General features: G+C 56.0%; 1 protein-coding gene across 1 annotated transcript in view; it reads right to left on the bottom strand.

Moving 5' to 3' along the window:
* Window positions 1-302: 302 nt before the first annotated feature.
* LOC118499944 (glyceraldehyde-3-phosphate dehydrogenase-like) overlaps window positions 303-14,935 on the bottom strand; it is a 65,580-nt gene continuing 50,947 nt past the window's right edge. The window contains 2 exon segments of the mRNA XM_036022591.1: window positions 303-498; window positions 2,344-2,603. Coding sequence (XP_035878484.1) covers window positions 303-498; window positions 2,344-2,603 — 456 coding nt within the window.

The following is a 14,935-nucleotide window of genomic DNA, read 5'->3' as shown; positions in this document are numbered from 1 at the left end:
CTTTCTCTTGCTCTTCTCCATTCTGGAGTTCCCATGCTGCAGGCATCTGCAGAATCCACCCGACACATTCCCGTCTTCTTTCCTTTCTCAGAGCCACTGCCACAGTGCATCTCTCCCTGCCGCAGGGCTGTGTCCTCCCATCTGGCCCCCTGGGGGCCCTTTCTCCTTCTCCCCTTGGTATCAGCCACCTCGATGGTGTTTCTATTCAGAGATTGGCAAGAAATGTACACACTAACTCTGAATTCAATTTGATCACAAGGTAACACGTGTATTTGTACAGCAATGTAGCTGGAATCCTAGGGTTAGAACTGATTTCGGAGCAAGTAAGCCAGAGGGGGTCCAGGAGCTTGTTTGGCACCAGGGGGCCTCCAGTCTGCGCTGAGACGGTTGCGGCGACAGGGGGCGCAGTGCCTCACAGCTGCCCACTCCGCTGTGGAGTCATCCACAACCACCAGGAGTGGCTTCCGTCTTCTGAACAACAGCCTGGACTCCAGTTTTCTGGGGGGGGGGGGTGTGCCTGGAAGAGGCACTAGTGAGCACACAACCACTTTTCTAGGGAAAGGAAGTTTTGTTGTCGTTGTTTTTACAAAAAGGGCTTTATAATCTGCTCGCCTTTTTAACTTGCCTGAGTTAGTGGTTCAAGTGCAGCATCACCTAGGGTTTACCTGTGTAGACAGTGCTCAGCCCGGGGGGGGGGGGGTGCAGTGTGAAGAAGGGGAGGGGAGGGGGAAGACTGCGAATGGGAAGGAGGAGGAAAGCCCAGTGTCCAGCTGAAGGAGGCAACCTGCAGGGGTGAGGGGGTTGCAGGGGGACATGAAGAAAGGCAGGACGAGGCTGGACTGGTATGAAAACATGGAGTTGGTGAAGAAAAGAAGGAAACCTTGAGGTCTTCCATTCACAAAAATCCCCAGAGACAGGGCTTTACTCCTTGGCAAGCTTGGGCAAGCGATAGTCTCCTGGGGCCTCAGTATCTTTATCTGGAAAGTGGGTATAATATTAGTGCCCATCTCCCAGGCATGTTGTGGGGATTAAATGAGACACATATTGTGAAGTTGTGCTTGGCACACATTAAGTGCTCAATAGAACATAGCAATGACATATATGTATATGGTACAATAGTATGTTATAAATAATATGCTATGACATGCTCTTTTCTGGGCCCCAACTCTCCTTCAGCTTCAGAATCTGGGCTCCCTTTCTGCATCTGTCTAGCAAATCCGTTCCTCCCACTTGTGTGGTTTTGCTCCCTGCCGCAGACAGCAGCCAACACTGGGTGGAGCAGGGCAGAGGCTCCCCTGTCCATTACTCAAGGTTTCCAAGGCCCTGGCAGAGTCTCCCTCCTCCTCCTCCTCCTCCTCTGCAGGCAGCTCCCAGTTCCTGAGGACAGGAAGTGTGTGTGTTTGGAGTGGCAGGAAGTCTCCCAGGTTATTGTGCCCACAGTGAGCGGCCCAGAAACCCGCCGGGAGCTCTCTGTGCTGGCTGCCCCCCGGCACCTTCCGCAGCCTCCTCCTCCTCTTCCCAGCCCTGCAGGGCTCCTGATGGCTGGGCGGGCAGGCAGGCGATCTGCCTGCTAGCCTGGGCCCTGGCACAAACTTGCTGTGTGACCTTGAGTGAGTCCCTTCCCCTTCTTGGGCCTCAGTTTGCTTCTGTGATTTAAAAAAATAAGGGGAAAAGAATGACAATTGCGTGATTTGAGGATGTAAGCCATTCAGATGAGAAAAGGGAAGGGAGAGTTAAGAAAACCAGGGAATTTGCCCAGTCGAGTCTAGGCACCGGTGGTCGAGGCAAAGCGCGGGGGGGGGGGGGGGGGGGCCTGGGGACCATCTGAACAGCCCTGCTCAGCCGCCCAGGCCGGCACAGGAGTGCAGACCCACTCTGCCCAGCTCCCGGACCCGGACAGCACATCTCTCTGCTTTTCTTCTCGGATTCCAGCCTGGCCTCTTCCAGAGGCTTTAACCCTATTTACAGAAATGGGAATTTGCATGATGAAAATAAACCCAGCCGGACTGCGATTTTACTGCGTTTGGCACCGGGCTCGGAAAAAGCGGCTGCATAGCCAATTACTGGAATTTTTAAACACAAATAATATTTTACGGGATCAGTGGGCTGGCGCGGGGCCGCCGCACCCGGCACGGCTCCTCCGCCCACAAACAAGCTCCGATTGTGCGGCGGGAGAGCGCGCCAGCCCTGGGCTGGGAGGAGCCGCGGGGGTACAGCGGGCGGGCGGGCAGGGGTCCCGGCACGGGCAGGTGCAGCGCGGGGCTCGACGGCCCGGGCGCCCGGCCGGCAGGGAACGTCCGCGAGGCCCGGCCCGGGGTGGGGTGCGCCCGGCGCCCGGCTCACCTGAAGCGCCAAGCCTGGAAGCGTTTAGCGCGAAGGCGCGCCCAGTGTTCGCTCCCCCGCTCCACGGCCGCCCGCTGGGCCTGGCCCGCTCCCCGGGCCCTTGGCTTGGCCGTGGCCGCCGCGCCGCCTCCGGAAGGCCGGCTTCCCGGAACGGCCCGAGGGTGGCGGGGAATCCGCGCCGAGGCCCTGGAACCACCCCTCGCCTTCCCTTTCCCGCCCGAGACGCGCTGGCGCGCTGGAAGCCGACTCCGGGCCTCAGGCTGCGCCCAAGAGGCCAGCGCAGGTCGAGGGGGCACATCCCCACCGTCCCACCAAGGATCCTCATTCCTGCGCGTCCGAGACCCCGGGCCTGGCCAGGGACCCGAGAGGCTGGTCATCTTGGCAGCCGCCCACTCCCCTGCCTGGGTCGGGTCCTCGGCGCTCAGTCTGCCTCCCCAGCCCAGCGCCAGCGCGCACAGGGTTAACCAGGAGCAGGTGTGCAGCCAGATGCCGCTGACCACCCCCCTCCCCCCTAGCCCCGTCGGCCTCCTCCTCCTCCTCCGCCCACCCGCTCAGAACCAAACAGTCCCAAATAAAAGTGCTATTGTTGCCTCTCCCCACCCCCGTCGCTGCCCCGCCACCTGGAGCGGAGCCCGGTCCCCTCTTCACCTGCCCCGGGGCCGGCCTGGGGGAGGGGAAGTGGGGCCTCCAAGCCGGGACTTCCGCTCCCCCTGCTTCCCTGTTTCCCCTCCCCAGTGTCCCCAGCACTGACCTCTGAGCCAGTGGTGGGGGCCGTGACTTGGGGTTTGGGGGCATCTTTCTGGCTTGAGAGCTGGGTTCTGGCCTCCCTTTGCCCCTCCCGCTAACCCCTCATCCTCACTGGCTAGACGCGCGGCGGGTGTGTGGAGCCAGAATAGCAGGCCCTGCGCCGGCGCCCAGGACAGTGCCAGGCTCCCTGGGGCTCAGCAATCGGCAGCTGGGGTTTTTAAAAAATCATTTGGCCCTCAACAAGGCAAGGGGCGAGAGTGATGACTCCCTTTTTACAAACCAAGAAACGGAGGCTCAGAGAGGAGAAGTCTTCAGCCCCAAGTCACAAAGCTGGTAAACGCTGGGGCTTCCTACGTCTGTCGAGTCCCCTGGCACTGCGGGGCTTTCGGTGCTCATTTGATGGACAAAAAATGGGGGACCCCCCCCCCCAGACTAGCAGTCCGGCACCACCCTGACTCACTCTAGGACCTTGGACAAGTTATTCCTCCCCTGGTTTCCTCGTTCCTAAGTCGATGGGAGTGGACCAGCGTGAGTTTTGGATTCTCTTGGAATCCAAGGGGCTGGCTGACCCCTCAAGGTCTGGGGGACCCGGGTGGAACCCCATGAGTGGGCGAGACAGCCGCAGGCTGTGCCGAGGGAAGAAAAGGTTTCCCCTTTCGCTCCCCATCTCCACCAGCCTCCCTCCGCCCTGCCTCCATCCCTCTCTGCCGGCCCCTGGGAGGCTGAACTGCGAGGTTAAATAAATATCTGACGGTGGCCCAAGGAAACGAGTCAAGACGGTTGCGGAGAGAAGAAACCCAGACCTCAGAGAAGATCCGCCCCGGAGCCAGCAGCCCCTGCTCCGCCCCTGATGCGTGCAGAGCCCTGGCTCGTTCAGGCCTCGCCGAGTTCTCCCAGATAGCCAGCTCAGTGCGGGCGCTGCCCCTCTCCCGGGACCTCCCCCACCCTGGCGCGGCGCTGGCTGGGGCTGGGGGCGTGCGCGCTGGGTTACCGTATTTCCTCTCCTTGCGCCCTGGGTTTGAGCACAGGTATTTAACTTCTCCAACGCGCGGGACAGTCCTCTCAGCCCTGCGGAAAGAGCAGTACTGGGAGTCGGGCGAATTGAGGTTTTGTTTTTGTTCTCTTAGCTCTATCGTAATCTCTCTCCTGACCTGCGGACCTGTAAATCTCGTTTCCTGTTTCCGCCTGACCCTCTAGCAGACGTGGCCAACTCCACGTGTCCAGCTTTGAAATTCTGGTCTTGTCCCCCAGACCCGATCCTTTGGTCTCCTCCGTTTCAGAAAGGGGCAACCTCATCTCTCCAGTTGCTCGGAAAGAAAATCTTGGAATTATTTTCAACTTGTCTCTTTTTTTCTGTCATCTTTCATCCAAGGGCCTTAGCAAATCTTGTTTACCATCAAAATACGTCCAGAATCTGCTATTCCGCCCCCACCCAACTTTTCCCATTGTTCCAGGCCACCATCGTCTCTTGCTTGGAATATTGTAGGACACCCCCTAACTCCTCCCTCTGCATCCCTGTCCCCTTAATCTGTTCTCAACAGAGCAGCCAGGGTTACCTTTGTAAACAAGCCAGATCACACCCCTCAAAGTCTTCTAATGGCTGCACACCTCACTCCTGGGAGAAGGTCCTCACAAGACCCTGGATGGCCTGACCACCTCTTGGCCCTGGTTTCCCACTCCCCCCCTCACTCCACGCCAGGCACACTGGCCCTCCCTGCTCCACAGGCAGGACAGCACACCTCTGCCTCGGGGTCTTTGCTCTCGCAGTTGTTCCCTTCTGTAATAAGAAATAACAAAAGAAATTGTTCTCTCTGCCTGGAATAATCTTTCCCCGGATTCCCACACTGCTTCCTTCTCTCACTTTGCTAAGGCTTTGTCTAACACACCGTCCCCCCAGTACCCAGGCTCCTCACCATGTGTGGTTGCCCCTCATGCACGCCCCACTGGGACGGCCTGCAACCCAGGCATGGGCCCGGCCGGGAGTCAAATGGAACCGGCAACCCCTTGGTTTGCAGGCCGGCACTCGGTCCACAGCCAGGGCCTGCTTTACTTTTCCTCAGTAGCATTTATCACCATCTAAGAGGCTACACATTCACCTGCTGATTTGTTTGCTGATCTCCTCCCACTAGATTGTAGACGCTATGTAGGCAGAGGCTTTAAAAAAAAAAAAGCCTTAGTCTTAGAACAGGGCTTCCCAGTAGTAAGCACTCAGTAAATATTTGTCGAATAAATGAGTAAATGAAGGAACGAACAAGTCACTTCACTTCCTGGACCCTACTTTCTTCCCTTGTACAAATGAGTTGGACCCAATGGAAGTCCCCCTCAACGTGGAGAGTCCCATGGCTCCTCCCAAACCTCACCTGCTGAATGTCACATCCCAGGCCTTGTACAACTCACCAGGCAGGGTGCGGAGGGGGCTGGGAAGGGCAGACCAGTTTTGGGGGGAGAGGACACCTGAGGCTATGCTTGCCTGGAGAAGCTGATCAGTGGGAGGGGATGGAAGAGAAGCTCCCCCATATCCACTGAAGGAGCTGCCCCTTCCTTGCGCTCCCATGGACCACTCTGTCCTCCGACCAGAAGGATTTTGGTTACCTGGAGAAGCCAAGCTGGGGCATGTATAAAATATCTCTATGAGGCGTGGAGAGCTGGCGGCTTGGGGGGGTGGAAAAGGGGCTGAGGAGGGTCCTGAAGGCTCTCCAGAAATTTGGAATTGTTACCTTTCCTGAGACTTGAGGAATGGAGAGAGGGAAGAGGGGAGGGGATTGCTAATCAATCATTCATTTGCTCAGGGCTGCATATGCTTCAAGTGTCTTTACACAAAGGTCCCCAAGGCAGAGGTGTAGTGACTCCGGAGCTGCAGAGGGGAGAAGCCAGAACGAATCTCTGAAGGCTGGCCGGAGGTTTGATCGGCACTGGGAGTCCAAGATGAATGAGACTCAGTTCCCACTCTGGAGAAGCTTAGATTAGTATCTAATAAATTTAAAACGATGATTAATGTGTTATACCCAGGCAAGTTATTTGAGAGCAGACAGAGGAATGATGCCAACTTTTCCCACCATGGGACGGGATGTCAAAGGAGGTTCCCCGGAGGGGTGACATACCCCAGCAAGACTCAAAAGATAAAGGCAGGGGGCAGGGCTCTTGGCGAGGGCACGAGTGCAGCGCCAGGACTTCCCGACCACGGAGTTGACGTGGTGAGAGATAAAAGCTGTGATTCTGGGAGGTGAAGATGAGGGGTAGACAGTTGGACCGAGGTATCAACTAGCTGTGTGTCTGTGCCGACCAGTGCAAGGCAGAGAAGGCCTACCCCTCCAGAAGGCCCCCTCATTCATTCAAGAAGCATCCCTGAAGTTCTCTCTTGTGCGCAGCCTGGGACAGGGCCTGGGGGTGGGGTGGGGGGGGAGCGGAGGCAGGGACATGCAGAGTGAGACCTGTACCAGTGGTCAGGAGACTTGGGGCATTAGCAGTTGTGGTCCTGGGTGACTCTGTGACCCTAAGTGAGCCTGGAACTTCTCTGAGCCTCAGCTCTCCTACCTGTGGAGTTGCTAGATTCCACCTACCCTGCATGACTCATGGATTAGATTGAAGGACAAATGAGGTAATCTCAACATATGTACTTAAAAGCGTAGGACAGAGGAATAAGAAATAACATAAAGCAAGGTCTCAGTCCTTCAAGAGCTTCGAGTATGGTCTTTGTAGCTTAAAGCCCCCAGCCTAGGCACTCCAATCTTCTATTTTAATCCTGACCTAGGGGTCCCTCCAGACTGTCCAACTCCCTGCCTAGCCTTACACTTGGGTTAGCTTTCTTCCTGACCCTAGACATCCAAATGAAGGCTCCCCCTTGTGGCATGTCCTGGAATAACAGGTCTCTGAGCAAGAAGAGGTGGGGTGGGGGTTGACCACAAAAAGGGAGCAGGAAAGGGCCAGAAGGGGAAGAGTGTGAAGACCTGGGAAAGGAACAGGGCAAACCTGTGAAGAAAGTAAATCCTAAGACAGAATGTTAGGTGGGAAGACACCTAGGACTCCTCCCACACCCCATTTTACAGATGAAGAAACTGAGGCCCGGTGAAGGAAGTTAGAGGCAGGACCATGACTCAGGTGTCCAGACACTCCTATGCGGGTGTGCACTCCATCCCACCGAGTATCACATGCGTTCACACAGCGCAGTGAACAAACAGCACGGATGGCTAACTCCCTCCACATCTGGCCGCCTCCCCTGAGGGCCTCTGACTATGTAGCAGCCTCTCCCAGGGCAAAGATTCCCAAATGCCAAAGACTCTGCCTCCAGACTGGCTGGTATAACCTCAGAGCTGATCTGCTCTGGACCCAGAGATCAGAGGAAGACAACTCACTGGGATTTTCTCCCTTTACTGGGGTATGGATGCCGGGATGAGGATGGGGACACACCAAAACCCCACAATTGAATGACCAGCCCAACCAGATGGGGGGTGTGTGTTATAGTTGCAAGTGTGGAGTGCTTTATCTGAAGTTCTTTTTAGCCTGCGTTTTCTAATTTAGTACTCGTTGCTATTATTAGCCCACTTTAGAGATGAGAAAAATGAGTCAGCAAAGGACCAAATGACTTGCCAAGGTCAAGAAGAACGTCGGGTCGGAGAAGGACCAGTGCCGTGTGCACAGAAGGTGCTGGCAGATGTCACTATGTACCCGTGAGAGTGCTTTGTTTTTATGGAGCTGATTTTAGGAGGAACTCTTCCCAATCTGCCTTCCTTGGATCCTGGCAGCCTGGAGGCCTTGGGCTCTGTGTTTAAAGTAAGGGATGAGGTGGGGGACGGCAGGAAGAGGGGCTGTTTGCCTGCACTGAGGTAAGGGCCTTACAAATAGCTTCCCCAGTGTCTGGCTGAGGGGAGGCCTGCATTTCTGCTCACCCCAGGGACTGCAAAGCAAAGGTGGGCTCAAGGGCCACTGTCCAAATGTTCTGACGTTGTCTAGGGACACTGTTGCCCTGGCCCATTGCTACATCAGCAGGGCACTCACTCAGCAAACAGAGGAAACCCTGGAACCAGGGGTGGAGTGCCCTGCTTCTGGGTTCAAGTGAGGCGTGACCCAGCACAGTGTGGAGCAGTGGTAGGAACCCGGATCAGAACCAGGTTGCCTGAGTTCACATCTCAGCTTTCCCACTTAATAAATCTGTGGTCTTGACTTTGCTTCTCTGAACCTCAGTTTTCTTATCAGTAAAATGGGGAATAAGAGCTCAAAGATTGTTAGAAGTGTTACATGAATGAATCATGCAAAGCACTTAGCAAAATGCTTGACATACATATAGTAAGTGCTCAATAAACAAAATCTATTACTAGGAAAGACCCATGTGAGTTAGAAGATCACTATACAGTGAAAGGGGTTGGGTCAGATGAGTGACTTCCAGTTGTAAAGGCCACAGCTCTCTGGGGAAGGTTGTTATTTTTTTCAAAAGGAGCAGAACTTTAGGAAGGAAAACTTGGTAAAGCCTTCAGTAGTATGGCTTGCAGAAGACCTAATGGTTTCTCTGAGGGGCCTGCGTTTATAGGGCTGACTCACAGGACCAGAACATCCCTAAGACCCCTGGCTCCCACCTTATTCTGTGGCCCTGGAGGGAGTGAAGTCCAGGGGAGCATCAGGCTGGATGACTGGGGGCCCCAAACCTGGCAGCCCAAACGGTACCTTGGGCTGGGTCCCAGGGTCCTGAGGTTCCTGGATTGTGCTGCATCCAATTTCTCCCTGGGGGTGGACTTGGGTGGTGGAGGAAAGAGAAGCCCTGGTGGGCAAAGGGCAGGCAGGGAGAACTCCTGGCCCATCATGTTTACTGAACTGCACCGAATTATGACGAAACGCCAAGCTCTGGCTTCAGGCAATTGCCTAAATCATTTAGGGGTTGACAGAGAAGGGAGGGAGGGCACGTGGGGACCTTGGGGGGGAATGTTCTTGTAATTCTTCAGTCTGAGGTACATTAAGGAGCCATAAGCCATGTCGAGAGCTTGAATTACATTAGAGAGATTATCCTGTTACAGTTCATAATCCTGGATAATATACCGTCTTGGAGCACACCTGCCCCTGATAAATCTCACCCGGTAATGGCCTGACCCTGGGGACCCAAGGAGGCTGGGCAGCTGGCAGGGGCTATCAGCGTGGACACAGCCTCAGCAGAGGCACATGTGAGTCTCCCTGACTCATCTTCGTGCCCCCTACCCCTTCCTCAGCCTGGAGGGCGAGAAGGTAGCTGGGAGCGTCAAACTTCTCCACCTCCACTCAAGGTGCTCGGCTCCCTAGGGCTCCTCCAGCCTTAAGCCTGACCCCATGAGCCCACTACCTCCTCTGGTGGCATAGGCCATCTGCACTTCTGTCTCCAGACTCTTCTCTCCCTGAATGCTATCTCTCTCCCCCCGCCCCACCCCCGGGCAGACATTTTCTGAACGTCTGTCTGTCCAGCTAAACTTTGAGCACCATGAGATTGAGAACCATGACTATTGCCACAGCACTTAGCACAATGAGGTTAAATAAGTTGCCCATGGTCATGCAATTAGCTCATGGCAGAATCAGGATTCCGACCCCCTGTGTCTAGCTCCAGACTCTGCTTTGGGTCACAAAGGAATGCTGCTTCTCTGACTTGTCTGTCACACTTGGGGGCCGGGCCTCACTTCCCTCAAGGTGGCAGATCCTTCCTGGATTCTATTTGCCTTCCACGGGGGATCCTCACAAGTCAGAGGGATGACTCTCTAGTGGTAGGTCTTAGGGTTGGACGGCACCTGAGCCTTCCGGATTTATCCCCAGCCTTTTCAAGTGGCTCACTCCATTGGGCGAGCTCATGGACACCCCCATTAGCTTGGTAGCCCTCCCCTTGCCCTAACCCTATCTTCTTTGTAGCTACTGCTCTGCTCTGCTTGGTCCCCAGCTCCTGGTGGGCCTGGAGCTGTCTGAGTACCTGCATGTGTCACTGCCGTCTCTGCATGACACCCCAATCCCCACCAGCCTCAGCTGCTGCTTTACCCTCCCACTTCCCATCACCAAGCACACATCCCATGTGTACCTCTACCCGGGGTTGCCTTTCTGGGCCTCCCTCCTGGGGTCAGCCACATCGCTGGGGGTTCCGCTGCTTTCGTCTCTCTGGGTCTCCTAAACACAAGCCATAGCTGCCATTGTCTCGAATGCCCCCTGAGTGCCGAGCCCCGACTGACAGCCACTCCTCACCTGCGTTATCTCATTGGCCCTGTGCGATGGGTACCGCATGTTTTCTATTTTACGGGTGAGAAAGTTGAGGCTTAGAATGGCTAAAAACAGCGTCATCCCTGGCTGGTGCGGCTCAGTGGATGGAGCGCCAGCCTGCAGACCTCGGTCGCCGGTTCGATTCCAGGTCAGGGCACACGCCTGGGCTGCAGGCTAGGACCCTAGTTGAGGGCATGAGACAGGCAACCAATCAAAGTGTCTCTTGTGTACTGATGTTTCTCTCCCTCTCTTTCTCCCTCCCACCCTCTAAAAATAAAATAAGTAAGAGAATAAAGGCAGTGTCAAGGGGTAGCACCTAGTGAAGAGCACAGCTGGAATTCGAACCCATGCCAGAGGACATGTGCCTGCCCTTGATGCCACGCTGTCTCCCCGGGCAGCAGGTTGCCTCCCCAGCTCCAGCCCCATCCAGGTCCACCCTCCTCATCCCTGCGGAGCTCTCGAGCGCCTTCCTCCCTGCCCCTCTCCTGCCAAGTTCCAGAACTCCCCTGTGTTGCCAGGTCACTCTGTGCTTCGTGGATTCACTCCCTCTCTGTGTGCCTCCATGTCATCCATCCGGAGACAGAACCACGGCAGTCTGACCGTCCACCCTCCATTCATTTCCATCCTTCATTCATGGAACCCTGGGATGTCAGAGCTCAAAGGGGACTTGGAGATGACCTGGTCCAGCAGTTTCAAACCAGAATACATTTTTCAAAGGAAAGCTTCGATAGAAGTTGAACAGAGAAATCGGATCAATGGGCAGATCAATGAGTGTGTGTGGGGGGGTGGGAGGTTGGAGGTGGTGTCCGGAGTCCTGCCTTCTCCCCGGGTCCCTGTGACCCCTGCTCTGTACTCCCAGAGCACTGTGGGTTGGGGCTGTGTCCAGACACCCAGTCCGAGAGAACCTGTTGCCTTCACCATTGCAGCAACTCCTCCCCAAGTGCTGAATCGTGCAGACCCGGGCCATAACCTCAGCTGCCATGCTCCACTTACAAAGCTCCATGATCTCGGACAAGTAAATCTCGAAATCCTTATGGCCCTTCATCTATTTCTTTCTCTGAAAGATGGGAATGATAACAGAACCTACCTGCTGCTGTGTAACAAACCACCCCAAAGCATTGAGGCTTAAAACAGTGATGACGTGATCTGCCCTAGGGGGTGGGCTCAGTGTGGAGGTTCTTCTGTGGGTCCCGCAGTTGCAGTTGTTGGGGCTGGGGCTGTGGTCACCTGGGGACTGGTCCAGATGCTGGGATGGCTGGGCCTCTTGCGCGCCACGTTCCCTGGGGGCTCCTCCTTCGCACAGGGTCTCCCCAGCCGTACCCAGACTGCTCACACTATAAACTGCTCAGAGCTCCTGGAGGCATGGACGTGGGAGCCTCCAGGTCTTCTTAAGACTTAGGCCTCACTTCTGCTGCATCCTGTTGGCTAAATCCAAGGGGAAGACAAATAAATGCCAGAATTCGCAGTCACCTTGAACCTACCACAGTCCCTGTGACCTTGAGCGAGAACGTTGCTTAACCTTTCTAACTTTCTGTCTGTGTTCCCCTCTGTGACGGACCGGTGCTCGGCCCATGGGAAGTACTCAGAACAGCGCCTGGCACACAGTAGGCACTCACCACATGTTTGCTGGTTCTATTTTTGTTTCTAACCCATATGGCTAGCACTGTGCTAGGTAGCTGGTGGGGCAGGGTACCAGAGTAATGGCAAAAACAGTTTATACTCCTGATAATAAATAATCTAGTTCATGAGATAAAATTAACACACGCGGAGATCAAAGTGCTAATTCTAGGCATCGTGTAATTAAGGAGCCCCTGAGAGGCACAGAGAACACACTTGAGGAAGTTGGAGGACAAAGCGATTGGACAAGGGGCAGGGTGGCCTGCGCAGCTTCCAGCGGAGGCGGTGCCCTCTGAGGGGCAGGGTGCCGGGCGGCCCAGCACAGACTCAGAGCCCAGCTCTCTGGCCTCAGAGCTGGGTGCTGTCCCTTCATGGATGCGCCTTCGTGGCCTTGCTAGACGCAAACGTCTCTTTGCCTCAGTGTCCTTTCTGTAACATGTCCCTGTCTCGTCAGGCTCCAGTGAAGAGAACATGACTCACTTCCTCCAAAGGGCCACGGTGTTTGAGCCCTCACAGTGGAGTCAGCCTCCTCACCCCAGGGGAGCTGCGACCTGGCTGGGTGGAGAGGAAGGATGCAGGTCTCCAGGGGCATGGAAACAGTGACTGCCTGTGCAAAGCGGGAGGGCGGGGGTGTGTGCTGCGCGCAGGGACAGAGAGAGGGACTCGGCTCGGGCACAGAGGCAGAGAGGAGCGCAGGCTGCAGGGGAGCCTGCGAGCCCCCTGGTTAGAGTGGTTTGGACTTGACCCTCAAAGGTTTCTGACAAGGGAGGTGTGGCATCCGGCTGTGTCTCTGAAAGAGACCCCCAGCAGTAGTGTGGGGGTGGGTTGAGGTCAGAGAGATGGCTCAGGACGGCACTGCCACAGCCGAGGCCGAGAGTGGGCCCGTCTGAGCCTGAGTGGAGGCCGAGGGAAAGGGCAGGGACTGGCCACCAGAGAAGGGGCCATGGCACGTCTGGGGCACCCTAGCCTCCTGCCGCTCTGCCCACTGCCCGGCTGCTGGCTTCTGCTCTGGCTTTCTCCCTTCCGGGCCAGGCTCGACGGCCGCATCCATGGAGGGGGAGCCCAGGGCAGATGCGCCCCCAGAGAAGGGCCTGGGCCCCACCTGCTCTCACCAGGTGGTTCTGTACTGAAGGAGCAGTTCTCGGGCTGGGGGCTGGGGGCTGTGGTCCGTGGCCCAGACCAGGCCTGCACACCCGGAGTGACAGGCTGAGCAGGAGCCCAGCACTGCTCTCCAAGTGAGTGTGTGTGTGTGTCAGAGAGTGTGTATCTGTTGTTTGTGTGTGTGGGAGCGACACTGTGTGTGACAAAGAGGGGAGAGGGAGGACCATACACCTGTTTTCTTTGAGAAACAGAGGCCTCCTCAAGGGAGTGAGTCAATGAGAAGAGAAGGGAAATGGGGTTAGAGAATCACTTCCACACCAGCAGATTGCCCCATGGACAGGGCTCTTGCATGTGCCAATATTTCTGAATTTTCATACATTTTCCTTTTTTCTCCCTCTCTCTATATTCCCTCCTCTGTTGTTTTTCCCGTCTCTCTCTCCCAAGCGTGGCCACTCATGGCAGCCACAGGCCCTCCGCGCCCTCTTTCCAGAGGTCGTTGGGGTGGGACAGGGGTCCTGATGGCAGGGAATCTGAGGCCTCCTTCCCGGGTGAAGGTCCTTCCAGGACCGAAGTCCGGTAACAGACCAGACACCTTGCCTCCGCCCACACTTGCCTTCCCTCTGCCATTCCTCTAACGAACACATAATGAACATAAATTCCTGGGGCAAGCCGACTCTGGAACCACCCCGGCCCACCCCCTCGCCTGGGGAGAGTGGGACGGGACAGGGCAACCCTTCGCTTCCTGCGGAGACAGAGCGTGCTGGAACCGGAGCCGCCTCTCTGGTTTGCCCTGTGTGTCCTGGTGTGGTCTCTGTCCTTCCATCCCCCTTTCTGGTGAGAAGGCAGAGCAATTGGAGCTAGAGAGGCCCGGGTTCAAACCCCCTCTCCGCCTCCTTCAGCCGCGGCATCAGCCCCAAGTGTCTTTCGCCTCTCTGACCTCTGCCTCCTGGCACCGCGAGGGAACCGGCCATGTCTATTGCCGGAAGTTGGAAGAATTAAATGAGAAAATGATCCTAGGTGCCTACCAAGGGCATTTTCTCTCTCTTTTTGTCTTATTTCTCTTTCCTTATCCCTTTTGTTTCATTTACTTAAGAAAAATGTACTAGGCATTTGAGATACGAGACTGTGGAGAAAGAGAGGGACAAGTCCTGATGCCAGGCCCCATCTCCATCCTGCAGGAGGCAGGGAGCCCCGGGGGGTCCCGGGCAGGGGAGAGACACCCTCAGGCACACCTGTGCTTCCGCACCCTGGTGGGGCAGCGCCCAGCTTGGGGGACCAGGAAGTGGGGCAGCAACCTGGCCCTGCGGAACCTCTCCAGCTCCTGTTTCTCTTCCTCCCCCTTCTCCCGCCCGCCCGGTGACATTCTTTCTTTCCCTGGCCCTCTCTTCTCCTCTCCCTCCGTCCCGCTCCCCCTCGGCTCCCCCTGCGGCTTCCCAGCTGCCAGCAGATGACATCTCCTTTCATGTTTGGGGCTGAGCTCGGCTTTGAATGTTCGTTTGATTCCGTTAAGATAATAGCTGGTTCACTGTCAGATGCAGACTGATCAGTTAAAACCTTAATCACTGCCTGTCTCCTCACGCGGCACTTATTTTTTAAGAGATTAATCCCCTCAGCCCTGCTCCAGCTCACACTGGGCTTGGGGGGGAAAAGCCACGGCTTGTGTTACCCTTGTTATTGTTACTGTTGTTGTTGTTGTTGTTATCATCCTCGCCTTACTGCACATCAACTCTTTCCCAGTGTTCCTTCAACTGTCCCCCACATTGGGTTTCCAGTCTTCCTCCAGCTCACTCATGTTCTCTCTCTCTCTCACACACACGCACACACACACACACACTCAACTGTGGCTCTGTAGACACAGCGCACCCAGGAGCCCCAGTGTGCCCTCCCTGCCCCCATGTGCACCCCTGGATGTGGGCTGCATGGTGAAGGG

This window comes from Phyllostomus discolor, chromosome 4 (genome assembly GCF_004126475.2).
Source record: "Phyllostomus discolor isolate MPI-MPIP mPhyDis1 chromosome 4, mPhyDis1.pri.v3, whole genome shotgun sequence".
Classification (NCBI taxonomy): Eukaryota; Metazoa; Chordata; class Mammalia; order Chiroptera; family Phyllostomidae; genus Phyllostomus; species Phyllostomus discolor.
This window is presented reverse-complemented; position numbering and strand designations above follow the sequence as displayed.